This window comes from Euphorbia lathyris, chromosome 5 (assembly GCF_963576675.1).
Source record: "Euphorbia lathyris chromosome 5, ddEupLath1.1, whole genome shotgun sequence".
Lineage (NCBI taxonomy): Eukaryota > Viridiplantae > Streptophyta > Magnoliopsida > Malpighiales > Euphorbiaceae > Euphorbia > Euphorbia lathyris.
Window position 1 is genome coordinate 39,123,757 of NC_088914.1, and position 21,398 is coordinate 39,145,154.

Below are 21,398 nucleotides of genomic sequence, written 5' to 3' on the forward strand. Positions count from 1 at the left end.
GTTGCTTGAAAAGTTGCCACTATAATCCTACAAATTATTATTTTATTATAAATAAAATGTTCCAGATTTATTATTTCTAGAAGAGTATATTAAAAAAATAATTAAACAAGGTTGCCAAGAGGTTGCCAAAAATTGGCAACTTTCCTTGGCACCCACAATCACTCCAATAGTTGGCACCCTTTAAAAGTTGCCAAACCTGGTACTCTTTTGGGCACCCTCTATTGGAGATGCTCTCATAATTAATTTTATGAATATATTTTTTTAAAAATTTGTACTATAATTCTAAATCTCTGATCCACATTTATCTTTCATTGTATTCAGTCCGAACGGAAATACATTCGGATCTATCTATTTAGTTAAGATGAAATTCATATCTGCTGCTTGGAAATTTTAGTTTTTGAAGTTTATAATAATTCTATTTTTATAGATTGTTGTTTTGTTCATTTTGTAACCGGCTTTAAAGGAGTTTCTCCTACTCAATTCAATCTTATCATATGCAAGGCACAATACAACAAATTTCTCCCAGTAGATTTAAACCAAATGACATGTATGACTAATTTCAGAAACTTCATCACCTAAGAGAATGCAGAAAAATCTTCATCACAAAATGGATATCAGAGAGAACATTCAAGGAATATTACATATTTTCACCTGCACTTTATTCATAACCAAAAAAGGAAAAAAAAATGGCTTCCATTACCCCTCCAACGTATCGCTCATCGATATCAAAACGAACACAGGTGAAAGAAGGGGCAGGGACCTACATCGCACAAAAACCTCCTCTGATGTTCAATAAACCAGTCACTGGCAATTAATCATGTGATGGTTCTGAAGAATCCTGTGACGAGTGTGGCGGTGGAGAACCAGCCTGCTCAGATTGATCTTCAGAAATCTTTATATTTATATCTGAATTTTGATGCTTGTTGCTTGCACCATCAGAATTTCGAATCCAATCCGGATATTTTGATGATAGGGAGACTGGACTTTCAGATGAAAGAGCTGGTGGCAACATCCTTGGATAAGTTAAGAGAGATGAATCAAGTATAGACAAAGGCTGCATGCTCAAACCGTAGCCGTAAGGATATCCAGTGAAAGGGTGATCAAATCTGCAAGTTGGCCCAAATTTGCAAATTCCGTACATACTGTACGTCGAACACACAGGTTGTCCCTGCATGTAAAAGACCAAGACGTTATAGCAAAATCATTCAGTAAGATCAGTTGGACATCGGAAAAAACCATATATACTATTATGTTTCATTAGAAATATGTAGTACCAAAATTATCTTAATCCTTATTTATTACGGGTAACACACATAGTCAATGGGACTTCTGGGTTCTATAATCCAAATGAAGATAGTTGCCTCCATTTGGAACTTCATCATTAATTATATCTTCAAGTAAATTCTGAAACTCATGAAATGTGCAAGGTATGCTATTGGGACAATCTGTACACAAACACGAAATCAAATTGAAACTTACAGGTCTTGAGGGAAGAGGAAGTGGGCCAACAGGATTTGTTGCTAGTTGTGCACTTCTTTCTTTCGGATGATTGTACTTGCAGTCAGATCCATATTTGCAGGTCCCAGTGTTCATAAAAAACCGGCATTCAGGTTGATCAGGTCTCTCAGGGAGATTAGTGCTGGATGTGGACAGTAAGTGTACTTGTTCACTAGATCCCGACTCACTTTGATTCCTAGAGTTGTAAACAACACTTGCAGAGGACATAGGGCTCAAGCTTCCCTATTTTGAAAATAAGTGAACAAAGTAAGAGGGAAAATGCCATTGCCTACAGAATTTAACCACATACTGAAAAAGAATGTAATAACTACAAGGCTTAATACCTCCGCCGCCCTCTGAACTTGTCCCATTTTGTCACTGAGCCCCCACTACTTAGTGGCCAACCTATCAGCCCCCTCAACTCAACAAATGTAACACTTCGTGCCCCTATACATGCCTACATGACATTGATTAGCCCCCTCAACTCATCTTGTGCATCCTATTAGCCACCTCAACTCACCAAATGTAAAACTTCGTGCCCCTAAGGTTTTTATGTCTGTTTTAAAGCAATGAAGAAAGGGTTCACATCAGGATGCAAAAGGTGTCTTGGGAGGTGTACTCATTGTCATGTAGGCACAGAAGGGGCCAAATGTATGACAATTGTTGAGTTGAGGGGGCTGATAGGTTGGCCACTAAGTAGAGGGGCAACATGATAAAATGGGACAAGTTCAGGGGGGCGGAGGTATTAAGCCTAACTATAAAGATGCAACTAATGAAAGCAAGGTAACAAAATGAGTTTCAATTAATAATCTATAGTAAGTAAATGCAGCCTTATCCACACATGTAGAATACAAATGGATCAACGGCCAGTATTTTCTGTAAGGTAATATTGCAAACAATTTGTAGGAAAATTGGAAATTATTTCAAAGTTGATTGTTAATTTTATTTGGGTTTTCCTGCATCATATTTCTATAACTTTACTGCAATCAGCATTAAACATTATTCTTTTTCCCCCAATTTCTAAATGGATCAGCTATTTTTTCATGATTCAGTGTCTATAAACATTCGATGTTAATACTTGGGATATTATTAATTGAGCCACCATATATTGAGTTTTGAATCATTACTGTTCTTGATTTTTCTTTCCTCTTTCGTAATTCTATACCATATCTAAGTGTAAGCATATGACACCAATTCATATACGCAGTAAATTATTTAATTCCCTCGTGATTATGCATAGGCAATTGTCTATCTCAAAATTGTTATCTTCTTGCATCTTAAAGAAATTAAATTCAATCACAAAAAGCAGGCAAAACATTTTAGTCCTTTATTCTTTTACATTTTCATTCATCCTAGAAAGAATATTTCCTTTGTGTGTAAACCTGCATTGTTATATGGTACGGAGTGTTGGGCAGTGAAACACTGCCACATCCATAAGATGTCGGTGGCGGAGATGCGTATGTTGAGATGGATGTGTGGTCATACGAAAAAGGATCGGGTGAGTAATGAAATAATTAGGACAAAAGTAGGGGTCACATCTATTGAGAATAAAATGAGAGAAAACCGACTAAGGTGGTTTGGCCATGTGAGACGTAGAGCGCTTGATGCGCCGGTTAGGAGAACCGAAGAGTGGCAAAGGGATGTAGTGGTGAGGGGTAGGGGAAGACCTAAGCAAACTTGGAGGAGGGTGATCGAGAGTGATATGAGTTTACTGGGAATTGAGGAAAATATGGTAGTGGATAGGACGGAATGGAGGGAGCGAATTTGTGTTGCTGACATGACTTGATTTCATGGTTTTATATGATGGTTCATGTTAGCTGACCCCGAATCATTTCGGGACTAAGGCTTTGTTGTTGTTGTTGTTGTGTAAACCTGACTCCAACCACCAACTTTACCACCACTGAAAATTTCTGGCAACATCACCAATTTAAGGAAGCTAGTGCACAATGTAGAAAATCGAAGTGTCAGCTTTGTAGCTCACAAGTATTTTAGCACTACAGAAGAAACTGGGAGCAGAAAAAACATATGCAAGTTTAAGATTAGATATATTTTTTATACATTCAAACAATGCTGGTTCAAATTTCATAGTATAGTCGGCAAATAAATAATTTCAATGAAATCATACTTAAAAGAAAAAGATGCTTGAAGGTCAAACAACAGAGAGAACATATTATTCAATGCAAGTTTGAAGTTCAAACAGAGAGAAGAAAACTATTTATTGAACATAAATTTGAAGGTCAAACAACAGAAAGAAGAACAGAGTCACAAGTAACAACTATTCACTACTAAAGCTTCCACAATTTTGTTCATCTCATGCAAAGTGACAGATATCTTCATAGAAAATTCAAATTATCTCTTTTTGTTTTTTGATATTTGAATTACAATTCAAGTTAATCAAGGACCAATCCACTTAATCAACTAATATAGAAAGAAAATATTGCCATGAATTTCCATACTCTTTATGGTATCATCCTCATGCATGCATGTCAAAATTAGAGCAAAAGGCAAACCTTGGGGATGATTACTTACCACATAGGTGTTCCAGCCTTGTGCAGGAACAACACCCTGAGAAGGAGACAGCATAACAGGCATGAATGCTTGGGGACCCTGTACACGGGGACTAGATGCATATGGTGCTCTTGGCATTGACCATGTTGGAAGTCCACCTGCATAAGGTAGACCCGATGAAGGCACAGCTGGTGATCCCATAGGTCCAGAAGCAGCAGGTCCGGTTACAGTCAAGCCAGCTCCAAATGGTGTTGGCTGGGGATGGTGGAACTTGCATGCAACACCAAATTTACATGCTCCAGTCCGCATGTAATATGGACATGATTTTTCATCCTGGAATACATACAATAAAGTTACATTTGTTCCATATAACTGAATTTAATAAAACAGCAAAAAACAAAAAAGGAAAAGAAAAAGAAAAAGAAGCTCAAAATTTAGTTCAGATGTCTAGATGAATAAGCACCTGCCGCATAGGATAGCCTAGAATGTTGAATGAGACTGGTCCTGCACCATTCCTGTCTCTTGGATGATGATATTTACATGTTGCTCCATATTTGCAGGTTCCTGTCTTTAAATAATACTGCAACAAATTCCAAACTATTAGATGATAAAGCCCATATCAGAAGCTTTACTTTAACCATATCATCCTTTGCTATCTATCAAGAATTAAAGAGATTCCAAAGAAAGATGTGCACATGCAACTGTAACAGCAGAACTAGGTGCTAAATGGCACTGGCATCAGCAGCTTCTCAATAGCCAAGTGGCCAACCGTTGGTGGATACATAAATATCAGATCTCAAATTAAGATGGCAATTTGGTGAAAATTATTAGAAACTATTATGCATCTCCACATTTATAAATTTCTTTTCTTTTTCAGAAACTCACCAAAATGGTCTACATAAATATGGTCTACATAAATTATCAATTGATCCTTATATCTTGATTTTGGCTCTTTTAGTCCCTATTACTTTTATTTTTTACATAATCCAACCCCTCATTAACATTTTTATCAATCCTAACTTGATATAATCGCATAAACATATATGGAGGTCAAAATTATATAGTAGCAATCTTCTACTTCTTCAGTTTCAACCCATCAACTCAAAGAAGAAAACATATGGTCACACATTTTAAGCTATAATTGATAGTTTATGAGTCGAAACTTTCAGATATAATAATAAAGCCTATTGTTGGCCTCACGTATTAGCTTAAGCTTTTAGGTTAATTGGTTATTTCATGGTATCAGAGCCTCTTAGACCAAGAGATTGAAAGTTCAAATCCTGGCTGCACCATCTATTGTTAAATTTCAGCACATGGTAAAGTGTGCTTGTGTTGTGCATGTTTCAAACCCAATGGGCATTTGGACGAGGAGGTGCCAAATATAATAATAAAATCTATTCATGGGTCCTACCTATTATCTTTAGCTTTTAGGTCAATTGGTTCTTTAACAGAAACAAATTAAGATTTTAGGAGTGAGGGGCTCAAGCAGGTGAAAAATAAAAGTGCAAGGGCTAAAAGATCCCAAATTAGAATACAAGAGAAAATTGAACAAATTTAGATAAGTAAAGGAGCTACATTTCCCAAAATAACCATGGAGAACTTCAATGACCTGAAAGTGGAAAATGATCGTAATTCCTAGAAACTTTGATAGCCAAGACTTTTCGTAGCTATCAATAACCCCAGCTCTACATCTCACATAATTGATTGGCAAATATAGATATGAGATGTCCAGAAAGATGCATTATAAACCAAGGAACTTGAAAAGTCACATCCACAAAAAGAACAGAGAACTAACACCAATTAGTGGTAAAGAAAAACATAACAACAAAAGAATAATTGCATTAGCTCATTAAGACTCATGTAGTAAAAACTGTATTTGGATAATCTTTTCAACAATCTCAAAAGTAGGTTACGCTGAGACACACCAAACTATATATATATATCTTCAGCAAATGCATACTGCATTTTCAAAATCTCTTAGTCACCTAATGAACCAGGGAATGTATGTAGCTTAGGGAAAACGCTGAACCAGGAGATGAAATTAGAGAAATACTTTTATTTTCCATAAAAGATGGAGAGAACACTTTTTAGATATTTATGATAGGCATCTTATGAAACCTTTTCCTCCAAAATAAAGCAGAAGAGTTCTGTATGACACCCCTGAGCAAACCAAAAATTATTGAAGTGATTCAGAGGGGCAAACAAATCACCCAGAAGCAAGAGCAGACTAATTAGTCTTTCATTCAGGGTCCTGTCTAGGTGATTATCTTTGTCAAGATGATCAGAAGAAGATTTGAACTGCATTTTCAGAAGCAAAATTTCCAGGGCTAATTCCTTGCAAAGCAAAACAGAAAAAAGAAAAATTCCTCTTGGTATATCTTCAAATTATATTATTCAGACTACTCAAGGGTTACAGCAACTTCCACGAATGGAATCCTCCTGAGTTCTCATTTGTGCATCACAATAGCAGTTTGGTATTTCGACCAGCTAGTTCTTCAGCAGCAGCACAAACATGATTACATCTCAAATGCAAGGCAGGGAGATGGAGGTTGAAAGCCAGACATAGAGCTCAAATATATATGTGCTGGATCATAGTACTGGTTACTTCCTTGCTGCTTAGTTGTGCTACTAATTTTGCATATTTCCACAAGTTTTATTCTTCTACAAATTCTGGTCCGCATGGAGTATGATGGCTGCCTCAATTTTGTTAAACTGGTTAAAACTAATGTGTCTAGTAAGGATTGCAAAAACAGATTTCTCTGTTCTTTTTTTGTTTTCTTTTCTTTTTTTACCATTTACATTATTTGTTGATATAAAATAGAGAATACCATAATAAACAAAATATATAAATAGATGAGATGAGACTAGATAAGATAAGATAAGATGCTGTTTATATGATGAAAATTCCACTATCATAGAACACAAGCACGAGTAGAAATAATTTAAGACAAAGAATACGAAAACTTTACCCCACAATCAGGTTGCCCAATTCTTTCTGGAAGTTCTTCTCTAAATTGAGCACCCTGGACAGTGAATGACAATCAGAAAAGAACTCTGGTAGGCAGACAATACAAAAACAATATCAAACTATTAACTTCAAACACCTCTCTCTACATTATCCTAACCAAACCACTTAAAGGCACATAAAAGACATAACTTTTAAAATACCTGTGCAGCATAAGGGGGATGATTAAAACGACAGTTGCTTCCATAACCACATAGTCCAGTCCTTAGATAATACACACAATCTGGTTCACCAGGACGATCTGGGTATGGGCTTGATGGAGCCATACCACCTTGCTCTTGATTATCATGGATTTTTAGTCGCCAAATTGCTTCTGCAAGAACGAATAAAGCAAATGGATCAAGCTGGACCAGCTTAAAGCCAAATATTATCTACGCACCATGTGATTCAGTTAAGCTCTGAAAGCTGAAAACCCACGTATGATCAAACATCAAATGTCTAAAGCATTTCCATCCAAAAAGAAGCAGATCATGAAATCTGATTGCAACAATAAACCAGAATCCTCACAAGTATTAATGTACACTGCATCGGAATGCATAAAAAGCTGATAAAATAGAAAACCCAAATGTCCAAACACGTACCAGTATAGTTCTAACCCACCGAATTTCCTGACATGCATCTTTGATGATGAAAGCTCTCAAAATAAGAAACCAAACAATCAACAAAAAGGATTGTAAAGTACCACAATTCAAAGAAGATACCGCCTTTCTTAATCAAACATCTAAAAATATACAACATTGATCACGAACAAGACGGTGTTTAAAAAACCAGTGAGCACAGTGAGAGAAAAATAAATAAATAAATAAAAGAAACATATACACAAAGTCATATTTGATATCAACAATTACCAAAGCAAAAAACCATGATGAAATAATTAAACAATATCTGCATTTAGCATAACCGAGAAAATAATAAAAAGCAGAAGAAAATACAGCAGATCTTCTGAGCTCCATAAGAAATAAGGAACAGAACAAAAATTGGATGGTACCTTCAATATTATCAGATGGCTGATTTGCCACAGCATTGCTCTTTGGCTGCCTGTTAATATTGTTATTGATGTTGTTGTTGTTACTGTTATCCGGCATCGGAAACAATAAATTCGAAATAAGAACCGGTGGTGATTATAACGTGGAATCAACAATCGAAAAAGTCAATAAAAAATTGTTGATTACTCAACAGAAATGAAAGCGAGGAAGAAATAAAAAAACAAAAAAGGGGATTTGAAGGGGATTTGAAGGGGAAAAAAAAAGTTAAAAAAGAAAATGTGATCAGAGGCAATTTGTGTGTAATTGAAGAGAAGAAAAAGGAAAAGCAATGTGCGCAATAGATGGATGAAGGAATCCAATAGTAAAATTCTCAGCAAAATATTCCAATTTGATTAAATTCTCATCTCCTTTTCTCTTCGTCCTATATTCATCGATTTTTTTTTTTTTAATTTTTTTTATTTGTATATTTTGGGTTTGGGGGGTGTTCTTTTCTCTCTTTCCTCGACTGGGATGGGATGGGATTGGAGGAGGCTAGTGAAGAAGGGGGCAATTTCGGATCTATGCCAATAAATAAAATTATAATTTACTACTCTTTGAATTACGTAATTGCCCCTGAAGCGTGCCTAACAAAATTAATTTCGGTTATTAACTGTTTTATGAAAAAATTAACAAATGCTGCATTAATTGCTTTCGCAGAGAACATCCGTCCCCCTTAATTTTCCCGTACTATTTGTGGTCCCCACACTGCCTCCTTTCTTTATATTACTGAATTACCCCTTCTGTCTTTATATTACTGAATTGACCTTCAGTTTTATGTGTAAAAAAAATCACTCTTCATCGTCTAATTAACGGAAAAAATATATATTTCTATCAAAAAAAAAAAAAAAAAATTAACGGAAAAAAAAATAAATAATTACATATGGTGATAGATTAAAAGCTCTTTGTCACAATTGTATCAATTAAACCCCAAGCAGAACTCTCCACGCGCGTTGGCGATTAGGGTTTCTTACCTTCGTGGACAAGCTACCATTATGGATCGTGATATGGAACAACTGTGGCGAAAGTTTGCTCTAACAGATACTGAAGATGTTGCGGTTGATTTGAGCGAGGTGGTGAAGGAGGTTAAGGCAGATAGATTTGCTTTGGTGGGAAGACTGCTCTCGCCGAAACCTCTTAATGTTCGGGCTCTGTATCAAGCGTTCAAAGGATTATGGCATGTTCATAAAGCTTTCAAAGTGAGGGACTATGGTAATGGCACTTTTGTTGTCAAGTTTCAATCTGATAGGGATCGAGAGAGGGTGTTGCAGGAGGGTCCATGGAACTTTGATCGAAACCTGGTTATCCTTGCAAAATTCCAGGGGAGCGAACAACCTTCGAATGTCAAACTTGACCATAGTGACTTCTGGGTGCGGATCGAAGACTTCGTCAAGGCTCATTCAACGGGGACGTCGAACCTCTGAGTGGGGGAGAGTGTTAGGAGGGGGCGAGTTGAGCGAGTGTAATGTGGGGATTTGTTGTAATAATAAGCGTTGTAATGGGGAGAGTGAGAGTGAATTGGTGTAATGGGGGAAAGAGTGGGGGAGTGACTATGTAATAGGGCAAAGAGTGGGGGAGTGTGCCAAGGCATTTGGGGTAGTGGTGAATGAGACGTTGTAACGTCCACTGCCCCTGGGTCCAGACTTGGCATAAGAAACACTATATGAAGGAGGGATTATCCTCCCCGAGATTTGACACTAGGATTGGCCTAGGATATCCCTGTCTCCCTCTACTGCTAGCGTTAGGATGTCGAGGGTGTAATATGGTTGCCTTATGATTAATAAATGCCTCCGTGCATTATTCATATATTGTGTTCCTTTCTATATATTGTTGCTTACTGTTATATGTGACTGGTGCGGATTGTCTGTGTGATGTTACTGTGATGCTTGTCCTTTTTATCTAATTGATATATGACATGTCCCTAACCCGTATATGTGCCTATTGCAGATATTGTAAGGTGTAACTCTTGGTTGCCTTAGCTTTTGGGGAAGAAACAAGTGCCACACGGTGTCAATTAGTTGGCCCTGTGACACGTGGTATGACCTTCCTCTCAATGCCAAAGGTGATATGGATGTTGGCTGCTCGGATCGGAAAGCCTCTTCGTATAGAGGAGGGGGAAATTGGCTCATGGGCCAATATGTTAGGGTTTGGATTGCACTTCGTATCATAAAATCTTTACACATGGGGCTGACTATTATCACCGGGATGGCGGGGACTAGTTGGGTGTACTTCCGGTATGAGAGATTACCTAACTATTGTTACCAATGCGGCCTGATCGACCACATGCTCGATGACTGTGAGAAGGAAGTAAATAATGAGATTGAGGAGTCGGAGGAGATGGATTGGCCGTACGGACCAGCTATGAGAGCCTCAACATATAAACTACGATCCTTTGGGCAAGATTTTCCAAAGAAGGTGGAGATTAGCAAAGGATAATGGGAGAATGGAGAAGGGATAGGCCCGAAACAAAGTCTGGTCATGGAGTCGCCAAGTGAGGGATTAACCAGGAAAGGTCACATGAAGGATGTGGTATTGAAGAAGATGAAAATAGGATGGACACGGGGGAATATGTGGTGGGGCCTAAGGTGAATGAGCATGAAATCATATATGTGGAGTCGACCTATCCGGAGGATGGCAACAGAGAAAAGGCGATAAAGGATATAATATCTGATAACAACCCAAATTATTCTTGAATAAGGAATAAGGGAAAATTAATAGAGATAATGACAAACCATTATTTCTTCTAAAAGAGATATTTATGCATGATTAATGTGGAATTAATGATAATTAATGCAGGGGTGAATATGCAAATAATGAGGAAAATGAAGGAGTTTCTAGCATTATGTCACACCACGTGGACCATGGCGAGATACGCCATAACGAGATACGCCCGATGAGAGCGAGTAATGGAGATCCGCCATTGTTCTCAAGGAGAGCGTACATACGCCTTGACGGATCCAAGAATACCAAAAGGCGCCTTTATTACCATCCATGAATGGGAATAAATACAATTAAATGTCAATTAATAACCATTAAAAGGGAATAAAAACTTGACTGTTCGAATACCTCAACTCTGAGGGTTTTAATGATAAATGCTGGGATTAATGGAGAATTGATAGCAATTAAAGATGAGTAATGACACAACTCTTCACCTGCTTCCCCATTAATGCTGAAGGTTACAAAAACCTATATAAATACCCCAGCTTCCTAGGATCAAAGGTACACTTACTGATTCTCTACTTTTGTGAGTACAGTTTATTCTCAGAAATATTACTGACTTTGGCATCGGAGTGTCCCCGGCCGATCCCAACGGCGCCTTACAGGGAAGTGCTCCGATCAAGAATTTTTCCCCAAGTTATCAATTGGTGCGGTGAACGTGGACCTCTAACAAACAGAAGATCACAAAATCTTGATTGTATAGAGTTTCACAAAGAACAAAATAATGGAGTCAATGGAATAGAAATCTCAATCTCAAACTTTGGCTCAATCAATACATCAAATCTATCCAAAGATAGGCTTCTCTATAGATTGGTGGGAAAGAGTTTTCTACATTAAATCTGGAGTTTTATGATAAATAAGATAAGTTTCCTACCCTTTCTTATTCCATTTTTAATTAAAGAAAATTGAAATTTCTTACCTTTATCAAGTGCTATGAATATCGTTACATGTTATTATGATAAATCTAATAAACTATGAAAGATGAAGTCATGGACACAAATCTTTCATTAAATCTTGCATGCTTACTATGCCCTCATATTTTTATGCATGACAAGTGTAATATGATATTATCATTGAATTAGTACAAAACACATGTATAAGACCCGTAATCTTGGGATTTACAAAAAAAAATTCATCCATTCAATGTGATTTTGTCATTTGATATTAAAATATCATAAAAGGGCTCATGTAATTACATATGATTTAGATATGGTCGGTCTTTTGGATGAACATGCATATAACTATTAGAAGAAATTACAAAAAAAATCATATTTGGTTTTTCCTTGTACAATTCACCATCTATATATGGCTTTTCTCCTATATAGTACTTTTAATATCAGAAATTCATATTTTTGAATATTGTTTTGTCAAACAGTTATTTCATTCCCTTTTTTACAAGGATGTGTCTATTCATATAAAAACTGTTTATTTGACATTGTTAGAATTTCTGTTACCAACACAAGAGACTTGAAAATATTGAGTCTATTTGTAATTATCCTGTAATTGTCCCTAACTATTAAGGCCATTATGGGCTGATGAATTACCAAATTGGATAAACAAAACTTTCATACCCTGAGCTAACTACAAAATAGTGCAAGTGTCAGTTTTGGATCAGAACATTAATTTATGTAAAATTCTTAGGATATGCATGATAATTCCTTAGAGATTGTTTGGATGATGGTATATGAAGGTATGTGAGGATGAATTTTGGGTAATTTTCCATACACCTCGAATTGGAGGAGAATCATGGTACATGTATTTTTTCTTCCAAAATTACCCTTTGTATTTATTTTATTTATACAAATGAAATGATATAAGAGTAATTTCATATATAACTACATTATTAAACCATCACTTACCTTACTTTAATTATATTTCATCCAAACGAGGCATTAATGATCTCTAAATGCCATTAATGTACGGATGCACAATATTAATTGCAAGTAAATAGCAACTATGTAAGATATCTTACCCAATATAGAATGTCATAACTTTTATGACGTTTAAAATAAATATGCTATCTTGGATATTAATGCGCATTGAAATACAAAAGGACATTATTCTTAAACCATTCTCATTATGGTTATTTATTAAGAATTCATTATGATATTCATGTGCAGTAGCAATCTTTATGGTTATGACCGTTATACGTGATATTATTACTAAAACAAGCACGATTAAAATTCTATTATGAATTTGTTTGACATATAATATTTACTCGGTTTTATCCTTTGACTAAGTTCATTCTAGAGGCAGTGACCAACGTGAAGGAATTATTAAGTTGATTCCAAGATGAACTAAAAATTCCATAAAGAGAATTGCATCATACATGATATTTGCCAACAAGGCCAATGCAAACATTCTTTTGCTATGAAGTATGTTCCATGGATCAAGCCATTGATCCCCAAGGTAAGTGAATATAACTTTTATGCCTTACCACAATCTTTTAATAATGGACAGAGTATGCCCCACTTCTGGAGTTCTTTCAGTGCTAACCCACAGGTACAAGGGAGTTGCTAATACTACAACCAGTGCAAACACTGATATGAAAAATAAAGCTCAATCCAAAGAAGTGTATATGCAGAGTCACTTCAGAAAAATCCTTGACTATGTCATCGGCCAAAAAGGAGTTAGAGCAAATCCAGATAAAATAAAAGCCTTGCGAGGAAAAAGGTGAAAAGAGCGCCTAAATAAAAGCCATGCGAGGAAAAAGGTGAAAAGAGCGCCTAAATGAAAACCCCACAATGGGTGAGAAAGATCTAGAGGTTGAACGGGCGGATCATCATACTAGAAAGATTGTCAACAAGCATATCAAGGTATAAAACAATTCCTAGCAGAACCACCCTTGATGAGCAGACCAATCTGAAGGGGAGACCTGCATTTGTATCAATCTGTCATGGATAAAGCTATATGCACCGTGGTTATTCAAGAAAAAGAAGGTCAGCAGTTCTCCATCTATTATGTTAGCAAAATGTTGAAGGATGCGGAGACAAGATATTCGAAGCTAGATAAAATGGCTCCCACGGTTGTGACAACATCCATCCGCGTTAAACCATAGCTCCAAGCATAACCTCAACATGATCGAGATCAAGATCAAGAGCCGGCTTCACCATCATGATTCAACATTGAACACACGGATGATGAGATTGAAAGACGAGGGCATACCGCTCTATATAGATAAGAGAACAATGCAGAAAGGTACGCCATCAAGTTAACATGAATTCGCCATTCACAGCACGGATCCTGGGGTACGAAGCGGACAGAATGTTTAAAGCTTCCAACTTGCCACAATATAAAAGAAAAGATTCAATATAAGCTGGACATTACATATCCCGAACCCAAAGGAGGGGAGCATGTAACCGTTGGAAGAAACGCCAAAGCGTACTACAGGTTGGCCACCACACTGAAGCTTGCTGGGAGCTGGCAAACTAGATAGCTTTGTCCAGAATAACAAATAACAAGATGACAAGCAGAAGACAGATCCCAAAAATAAATTCAAAAGTGTCATTAATGTCATAGCAGATGGACCAGTGTATCAGCCACCCGTGGAAAAAGCAAAAATATCCGCTCTGGATAAAACATCCCTCCATTGCTCCTTTTGCAGAAACAGGTCCAGTAATCTCTCCACATGCAGATGCATTGGTAGTAACAATGGAAATTCAAGGATGGGAGATAAAATAAAGCGAGTAAAGACACGGGCAGTTCTCGCAATATCATCACCAAAGGTGCATTTACCAAACTAAAGGTTGATCCGATCCAAATAGAAACAACCATTGTTGACATCATTGGAGTGATGAGTCACACTATCCATACCAAGGGCCAGAGTTTGCAGCCCTAATTTCCATCCGTCGTCTGACAATGTACATTCCCACCAGCAAAGGAGGAGTAATGATTAGTGGGAACCAAAAGGTGGCTAAAGAGACTTATACTCGGCGTCACTATCAATTCGCCCACAATCCAAAGAGGGCGAAGGTGAGAAATATTAACTTGTCACTACAGCTTTGGCCGACACAGAAACGCTCCTTATTGCTGATGGAAAGCGGGTGCGGATCGCCAAAGGATTAAAACTTGAGATCAAAGAGGATGTTAAAAAAGTTCTCAATGAGTCTGAAAGCGTATTTACATAGGAGAATGAGATCCCCACAGGAGTAAGCCCAGATGTGATTGCTCATAAGTTAAACATCATTGAGGACGCGGTTCTAGTTGCTCAGAAAAGACGGAACCATGGGCCTAAAAATCAGTATTTTTACATATTCTTATATGTGCATTAAACTGTTATAGTATCCTATATTTTATAATTTATTCTTTCTCGTCATACTTCTTATATTCATTTGCCTAGCTTTTAGTACTGATATACGCCCAGTGGCTGGCGAATGAAAAGTTCCACAGGTGGATCAATTACCTCAAAGATAGGACAATTGATCCCATCACGGGCGGATCCCTTTTCCATAAAGCTAAGAAGCACAGACCCTCAAGAGCTTTCAAATGAGCTCAACTCTCTCCTCAAAGACAGGAAAAGGATTGACCACCATCAAAAGCGGGTTAAAATCGTCTCAAACATGAGATCATTACACCCTCAACTTTCTCCTCAAAGATAGGAGAACACTCTCATGGGCGGATCCATCTTTAGATGATCACCATTCGAGAAAGAGTTAAAACATTCCTTGGACGCAAGGACTTTACACTCTCTCACTCCCTTCCCAAAGAAGGGTTCACAAGTCCTACGGGCGGATCGCTTCACCTCAAAGATAGGTAGCAAGTTGATCCCCTAGGCAGCTTTACTTCCTCTAGAAGGAATAGAACAGCTTCAAACCTTCACAAAGGTTCACACAATGGAGTATGGCTGGCCACCTACTCCATATTAAATCCTACAAACTTATATATTTACTTACGCAAACGTAAAAGTAAATGGCGACCATAAGGATTAAAACAATTGTACTTAAGTTTTACAAACAATCGGACAATAATCTCAGCGGCGGATCGATCTACCTCAAAGATAGGAAACAATTGATTGCCGTCAGAGACAGAGTTAAAACATTTCTCAGACGTGAGAACTTTACACTCTCAAATACTCTTCCCAAAGAAGAGTCTCAAGACCTGGCGGCGGATCGATTCACCTCAAAGATAGGAAGTAAATCGATCGCCTAAGGCAGCTTAACTTCCTCACCAGGAATAAAAGCTTCTAAACCTTCACAAAGGTTCACATATTGGGGTACGGCTGGCCACCTACCCTAAACAATCAGAGAAATCCTAAACCAGATTCTAGAAAATTACTTGCTAAAAGATATAATGCATTAGTAAAAATAGTTCTGGAAAGCAAAGGGTTCATCCAACTAATGAAGCCTCATCTTCATCTCCAAATAATGAAGCCTCGTCTTCATCATCAAAATAATGAAGCCTCGTCTTCATCTCCAAGTAATGAAGCCTCGTCTTCATCTCCAAGTAATGAAGCCTCGTCTTCATCTCCAAACAATGAAGCCTCGTCTTCATCTCCAAACAATGAAGCCTCGTCTTCATCAAATTCATGAAGCATCGTCTTCATCCAATTCATGAAGCCTCGTCTTCATCCAATTCATGAAGCCTCGTCTTCATCCAATCAATGAAGCCTCGTCTTCATCCAATTAATGAAGTCTCGTCTTTATCCAAACAATGAAGTCTCGTAATGAATCCTCATCTTCATCATAGAAATAACAAAGTCTCGCCTCCACAAAATGCACAAAAGTCCCTAAATGGCTGATCATTCTTACTGATCCCTAAGTGCGGGTCATTCTCCTCAATATGGCAGAACTGAACAAAAGAAGTCCCTAAGGCGAATCATAATCCTATGTCATAGGAACAAATGGTCCCATAAAGGGCGGGTTATTCCCTTTCTAAGGGAAATATAACTCTCAAGAAGCCCCTAGAGGATAACAATGGATACGGTTGGCCACCTATCCACAAGGAAGCAAAAGCCCCTAAAAGTGCATCATATCCATATAGGATCCCACATAGGGCGGATCTTGTTCATAAGATCCAGCATAAGGAAGCCCCAAAAGGCGCATCATTTCCATATATGATCCCCCATCTAGGGCGGGTCCACTTTCCTCCAAGATAGAAAAATAAAACACCATTTAGACAGCCCTAAAGAGCTTTTTATACCATTAGGGGGGGCTTCTGATAACAACCCAAATTATTCTTGAATAAGGAATAAGGGAAAATTAATAGAGATAATGACAAACCATTATTTCTTCTAAAAGAGATATTTATGCATGATTAATGTGGAATTAATGATAATTAATGCAGGGGTGAATATGCAAATAATGAGGAAAAGGAAGGAGTTTCTAGCATTATGCCACACCACGTGGACCATGGCGAGATACGCCATAACGAGATACGCCCGATGAGAGCGAGTAATGGAGACCCGCCATTGTTCTCAAGGAGAGCGTACATACGCCTTGACGGATCCAAGAATACCAAAAGGCGCCTTTATTACCATCCATGAATGGGAATAAATACAATTAAATGACAATTAATAGCCATTAAAAGGGAATAAAAACTTGACTGTTCGAATACCTCAACTCTGAGGGTTTTAATGATAAATGCTGGGATTAATGGAGAATTGATAGCAATTAAAGATGAGTAATGACACAACTCTTCACCTGCTTCCCCATTAATGCTGAAGGTTACAAAAACCTATATAAATACCCCAGCTTCCTAGGATCAAAGGTACACTTACTGATTCTCTACTTTTGTGAGTACAGTTTATTCTCAGAAATATTACTGACTTTGGCATCGGAGTGTCCCCGGCCGATCCCAACGGCGCCTCACAGGGAAGTGCTCCGATCAAGGATTTTTCCCCAAGTTATCAATATCGACATGATATCTTTCTTTCCTCTTTACTTCTACAGCAGGACCATCCAAAAAACTGAGAAGGGGAGCACGAATGGAAAATAGAAAGATTGGAAGAAACGCCTCAAATCTTAGCAGAGGCCATCTGGTATCAGTCCCTATCCAATTGAATTCAAGAATGGGAGGTAAACGAAAAGTGACTAGAGCCAGTGAGAGGGAATGGGGAGGCGGAAAAAAAAGGCTTGCATGGATGTGGAGATGGAGACATATATTGACTAGTGGGTGGAGTCCGCATAGCGGCTCCATCAATGAAAATCTTGAGTTGGAACGTCCAAGGTTTGGGTAATCCAATGACGTTCCGAGCCCATAAACATGAGTTAAGGGTTAATTTCCCATATGTCTTCTTCCTTATGGAGACCAGGCTACATAAAGGAGAAGTGTAGAAATTAGGAAGAGGACTTGGAGAGTAGTATTTGTTTAGGGTTGATGCAGTACGAAGAGCAGGGGCTCTAATCCTAGGTTGGAGGAAGTCCCAAGAGATACATATTCAACGCTTCTCAACACATTGCATTTATTTCCACTTTCTTCAGGATAAGATAATTAAATAGTGAGGGATTGGGATTAATGGGTGGCGGAGAGGGGATCAAAACACATAATCTAGGAGTTGATGACTTTTTTGGCTAACTTAGAAAACTTCCCTCTCCTCAAATTTGGAGATTTCAACGAAATATTAACTCCATCTGAGAAGTTCGGAGGTCGTAGCAAGGAGATGAGAAGTGTGGAAGCGTTCCAAACATGTATTGAGACATGTCAGGTTAAAGACTTAGGCTTCTCGGGGACTAAGTTTACATATAACAATGGTAGGGAAGAAGATCAATGGGTACTGGAACGATTGGATAGATTCCTAGCTGACTCGAGGTGGCTCGCATTGTTCTTTGCAGCTGAAGTAAAACATCTGATTAGCACCCAATCAGACCACCTTCCAATTCTGCTAGACACCGGAGGGAGTCTAAGCGGGCTAGGAGGAGAAGAAGAAGATTCTGGTTTGAAGCAATGTGGCTTCGGGATAAACAATGTCACGAGGTAATAAAAGATGCTTGGGGATGGATGGGACCCAATGTAGATGTCGAACACAAAATCCAGGCTTGTGTAAATCAACTACATAAATGGAACAGAGAGGAGTTTGGTATGTAGAGTGGCTGATAAAACAGAAAAAACAAGCCCTATTGGAAGTAAAACATAGACGAGATGAGTCGGGGATGGAAGAGAAAGTAAGGACATTGTCTGCCGAATTATCAGAGTTATTAAAACGCGAGGAAGTGATGTGGAAGCAGCGAACTCGGGTAGAGTGGTTGAAGAAAGGAGATGCCAACATGACATTTTTTTCACTCAAAGCTGACTACCCATAGACAAACGAACCATTTGACCTCTTTGCAGGATGAAGCGGAAAGTTGGACTCAAGGGGACGACCAGCTGACAGATCTAATCACTCAATACTTCACATCCATGTTTACAAGTTCAAACCCGACATGATGGAGGAGGTCCTTGCGACTATGAATTGTAAGCTGGATGCTGAGGGGATTGAGAAGCTAGCAACACCATTCAATAGGGAGGAAGTGGTGGAAATTGTCAAGGCCATGAATCCGTCGAAGGCTCTAGGATCAGACGAGATGACTGGTATGTTTTATCAGTCGAATTAGGAGACAGTGGGAGAGGATGTGGTGGAGTTCGTGATGGAATTCTTGAGGAGTGGAGCCATGCCGAAAGACCTCAACCATACGATTATTATGCTGATTTTGAATGTTAAAAAACTAGCTCAATGAAGGATCTCAGACCAATCAGCCTATGCAATGTCTTATATAAAGTCATCTCTAAGGTCTTGGCAAATAGGCTGAAGGGAGTCCTCCCAAGTATAATTCACCACTCTCAAAGTGCTTTTTGTGATGGGATGTTTGATTACGGATAATGCTCTGGTAGCTTTTGAGACCTTCCACTCCATGAAAACAAAAAAAAAGGTAAAATCGAACATTTTGCGTTAATATTGGATATGAGTAAGATATACGATTGAATGGAATGGTAGTTCCTGGATAAGGACATAGAAAAATTGGAGTTCCCATATCTCTATCGATTTCTGATTATGCAATGTATCTCCACAGTGTCTTTTTCATTTATGGTGAATGGTCAATTGAGAGGAATGGTTACCTCGGACCGCGGATTGAGATAGGGAGACCCCATTTCCCCATACTCATTCCTGTTGTGTTGAGGGCCTTTCATCCATCCTTCAGGATGTTGAGAGGCGTAATTTAATTACAGGTATCAAAATTGCTTGGGCATGCTCTTCTATCTCACACTTTTTTTTTTTGCAGATGATGCAATTATTTTTGGCAAGACGAACACGGGGGAGGGACAAGAGGTTCAGAAATTGCTAAAAGTTTATGAAAAGGCTATAGGGTAATGTGCCAACTTTGACAAGTCTGAATTGTCCTTCAGTGTTCATGTCCCCCACTAGGCTAAGGCTCGATTGAAGGATATATTCTCGGCCCAAGAGGTAGGGAGCTTTCCGAAATACATGTGGATTCCAACAGTAGTGGGAAGGTCCAAATGAGAGATTTTTGGATTTCTCAAAGATCAATTGATCAAAAAAGTCAATGGCTGGTCAGAGAGAATGCTATTGAAAGGGGGGAAAGATGTGTTGATCAAAACGGTAGCTCAAGCGATTCTAACATATCTGATGAGCTGTTTTGATTGTCTGACAGTTTCTGCCAAGAAGTTCAGTGTATTGTCTGACAGTTTCTTCTGGTTTCCACCAAAATCTGCCCACATGTTGTGGACTTACACAAAAATTAGGGAATATCTAGTTAAGTCAGGCTACCACTTGGCAGAACAGATTCGGCGTGGATGTGGATCATGGGCATCGACCTCAACAGGAGCTTCGAGCATATGGAAGATGGTTTGGAAGCTCCTGGTCCCAGCAAAAGTGAAACATTTCCTATAGCGTTGTTGTAAAGGGACGTTATCGTGTGTGGTCAATCTAGTTAAACGACATGTGGCAATGGAGACGTGATGTTATGGGTGTGGTGCTGCGGTGGAGTCCGAAATTCATGCATTGAAGTTTTGTGTGAAAGCCAATGAGCAATGAAAGAATTCCCCAATAGGAGACGTGTGGATAAAATCTTGGGAGCCAAGGCTCTTATATGGATAGAAAATGTGATGCACAATCTGTCTAAAGAAGAAGCTCGTCTATTTACTATCACACTCTAACTGATATGGTATGATCGAAACCAACATCATCATAGATTAGAGGTTAAAGGGGAAATGAGTACAATTGAGCGTGCTAGGAGTCTATTGAATGATTGGCATGGCTTTGATAAGATTACATATGATCCTGGAAGTGCTGGCGGAAGCAGTGTGGTGGAGAAGTGGCATCTGTCGCCCCTAGGAAGACTTAAGATGAACGTCGATGCTTCTTTTGGAAAGGAAAGGGAGCAGTGTGGGACTGGAGAAATAATTAGAAACAATAAGGGAGAAGTTATGCTTGTCATTGGGATGCCACTAAGCATATGTATATCAGTGCTAGCAATAGAAACAATCACCTTAAGGGAAAGCCTACAAATCGCTAGTGAAGTCGGGTTTGAGAGTTTGATGGTTGAGCTTGATGCGAAGGTCGTTATTGATTCTCTGTTAGGGAGACATGAAGCTGCGGCAGATTTGAAGTTTCTTTTGGAGGATGTCTTAGAAATAGGAAGAGGCTTCCAACAACTGCAATTTTCTTTTATCAGAATAGAATGTAATAAGCATGC

At 38.3% G+C, this 21,398-nt stretch overlaps 1 protein-coding gene across 1 annotated transcript; it reads right to left on the bottom strand.

Annotated features, from left to right (window-relative positions):
* Positions 1-507: 507 nt before the first annotated feature.
* LOC136229051 (zinc finger CCCH domain-containing protein 3-like) lies at positions 508-8,545 on the bottom strand. The gene is made up of 7 exons (XM_066017601.1): positions 8,019-8,545; positions 7,174-7,343; positions 6,975-7,028; positions 4,469-4,585; positions 4,027-4,338; positions 1,480-1,740; positions 508-1,168 (listed from the first exon to the last, which is right to left on the bottom strand). Exons 1-7 carry the CDS (start codon positions 8,113-8,115, stop codon positions 812-814), a joined length of 1,368 nt encoding a protein of 455 aa, XP_065873673.1. The 5' UTR covers positions 8,116-8,545; the 3' UTR covers positions 508-811.
* Between the last annotated feature and the right edge of the window lie 12,853 nt (positions 8,546-21,398).

Bases quoted from the DNA above. Each gene is read 5' to 3' on its own strand.
- LOC136229051 (XM_066017601.1), bottom strand. From the start codon at position 8,115: ATGCCGGATAACAGTAACAACAACAACATCAATAACAATATTAACAGG. The intron at 7,029-7,173 runs GTATTTTAAAAG...TTCACTGTCCAG, and splicing joins ATCCCCCTTATGCTGCACAG to GGTGCTCAATTTAGAGAAGA. The intron at 4,586-6,974 runs GTAAAGTTTTCG...AATTTGTTGCAG, and splicing joins TTGGGCAACCTGATTGTGGG to TATTATTTAAAGACAGGAAC.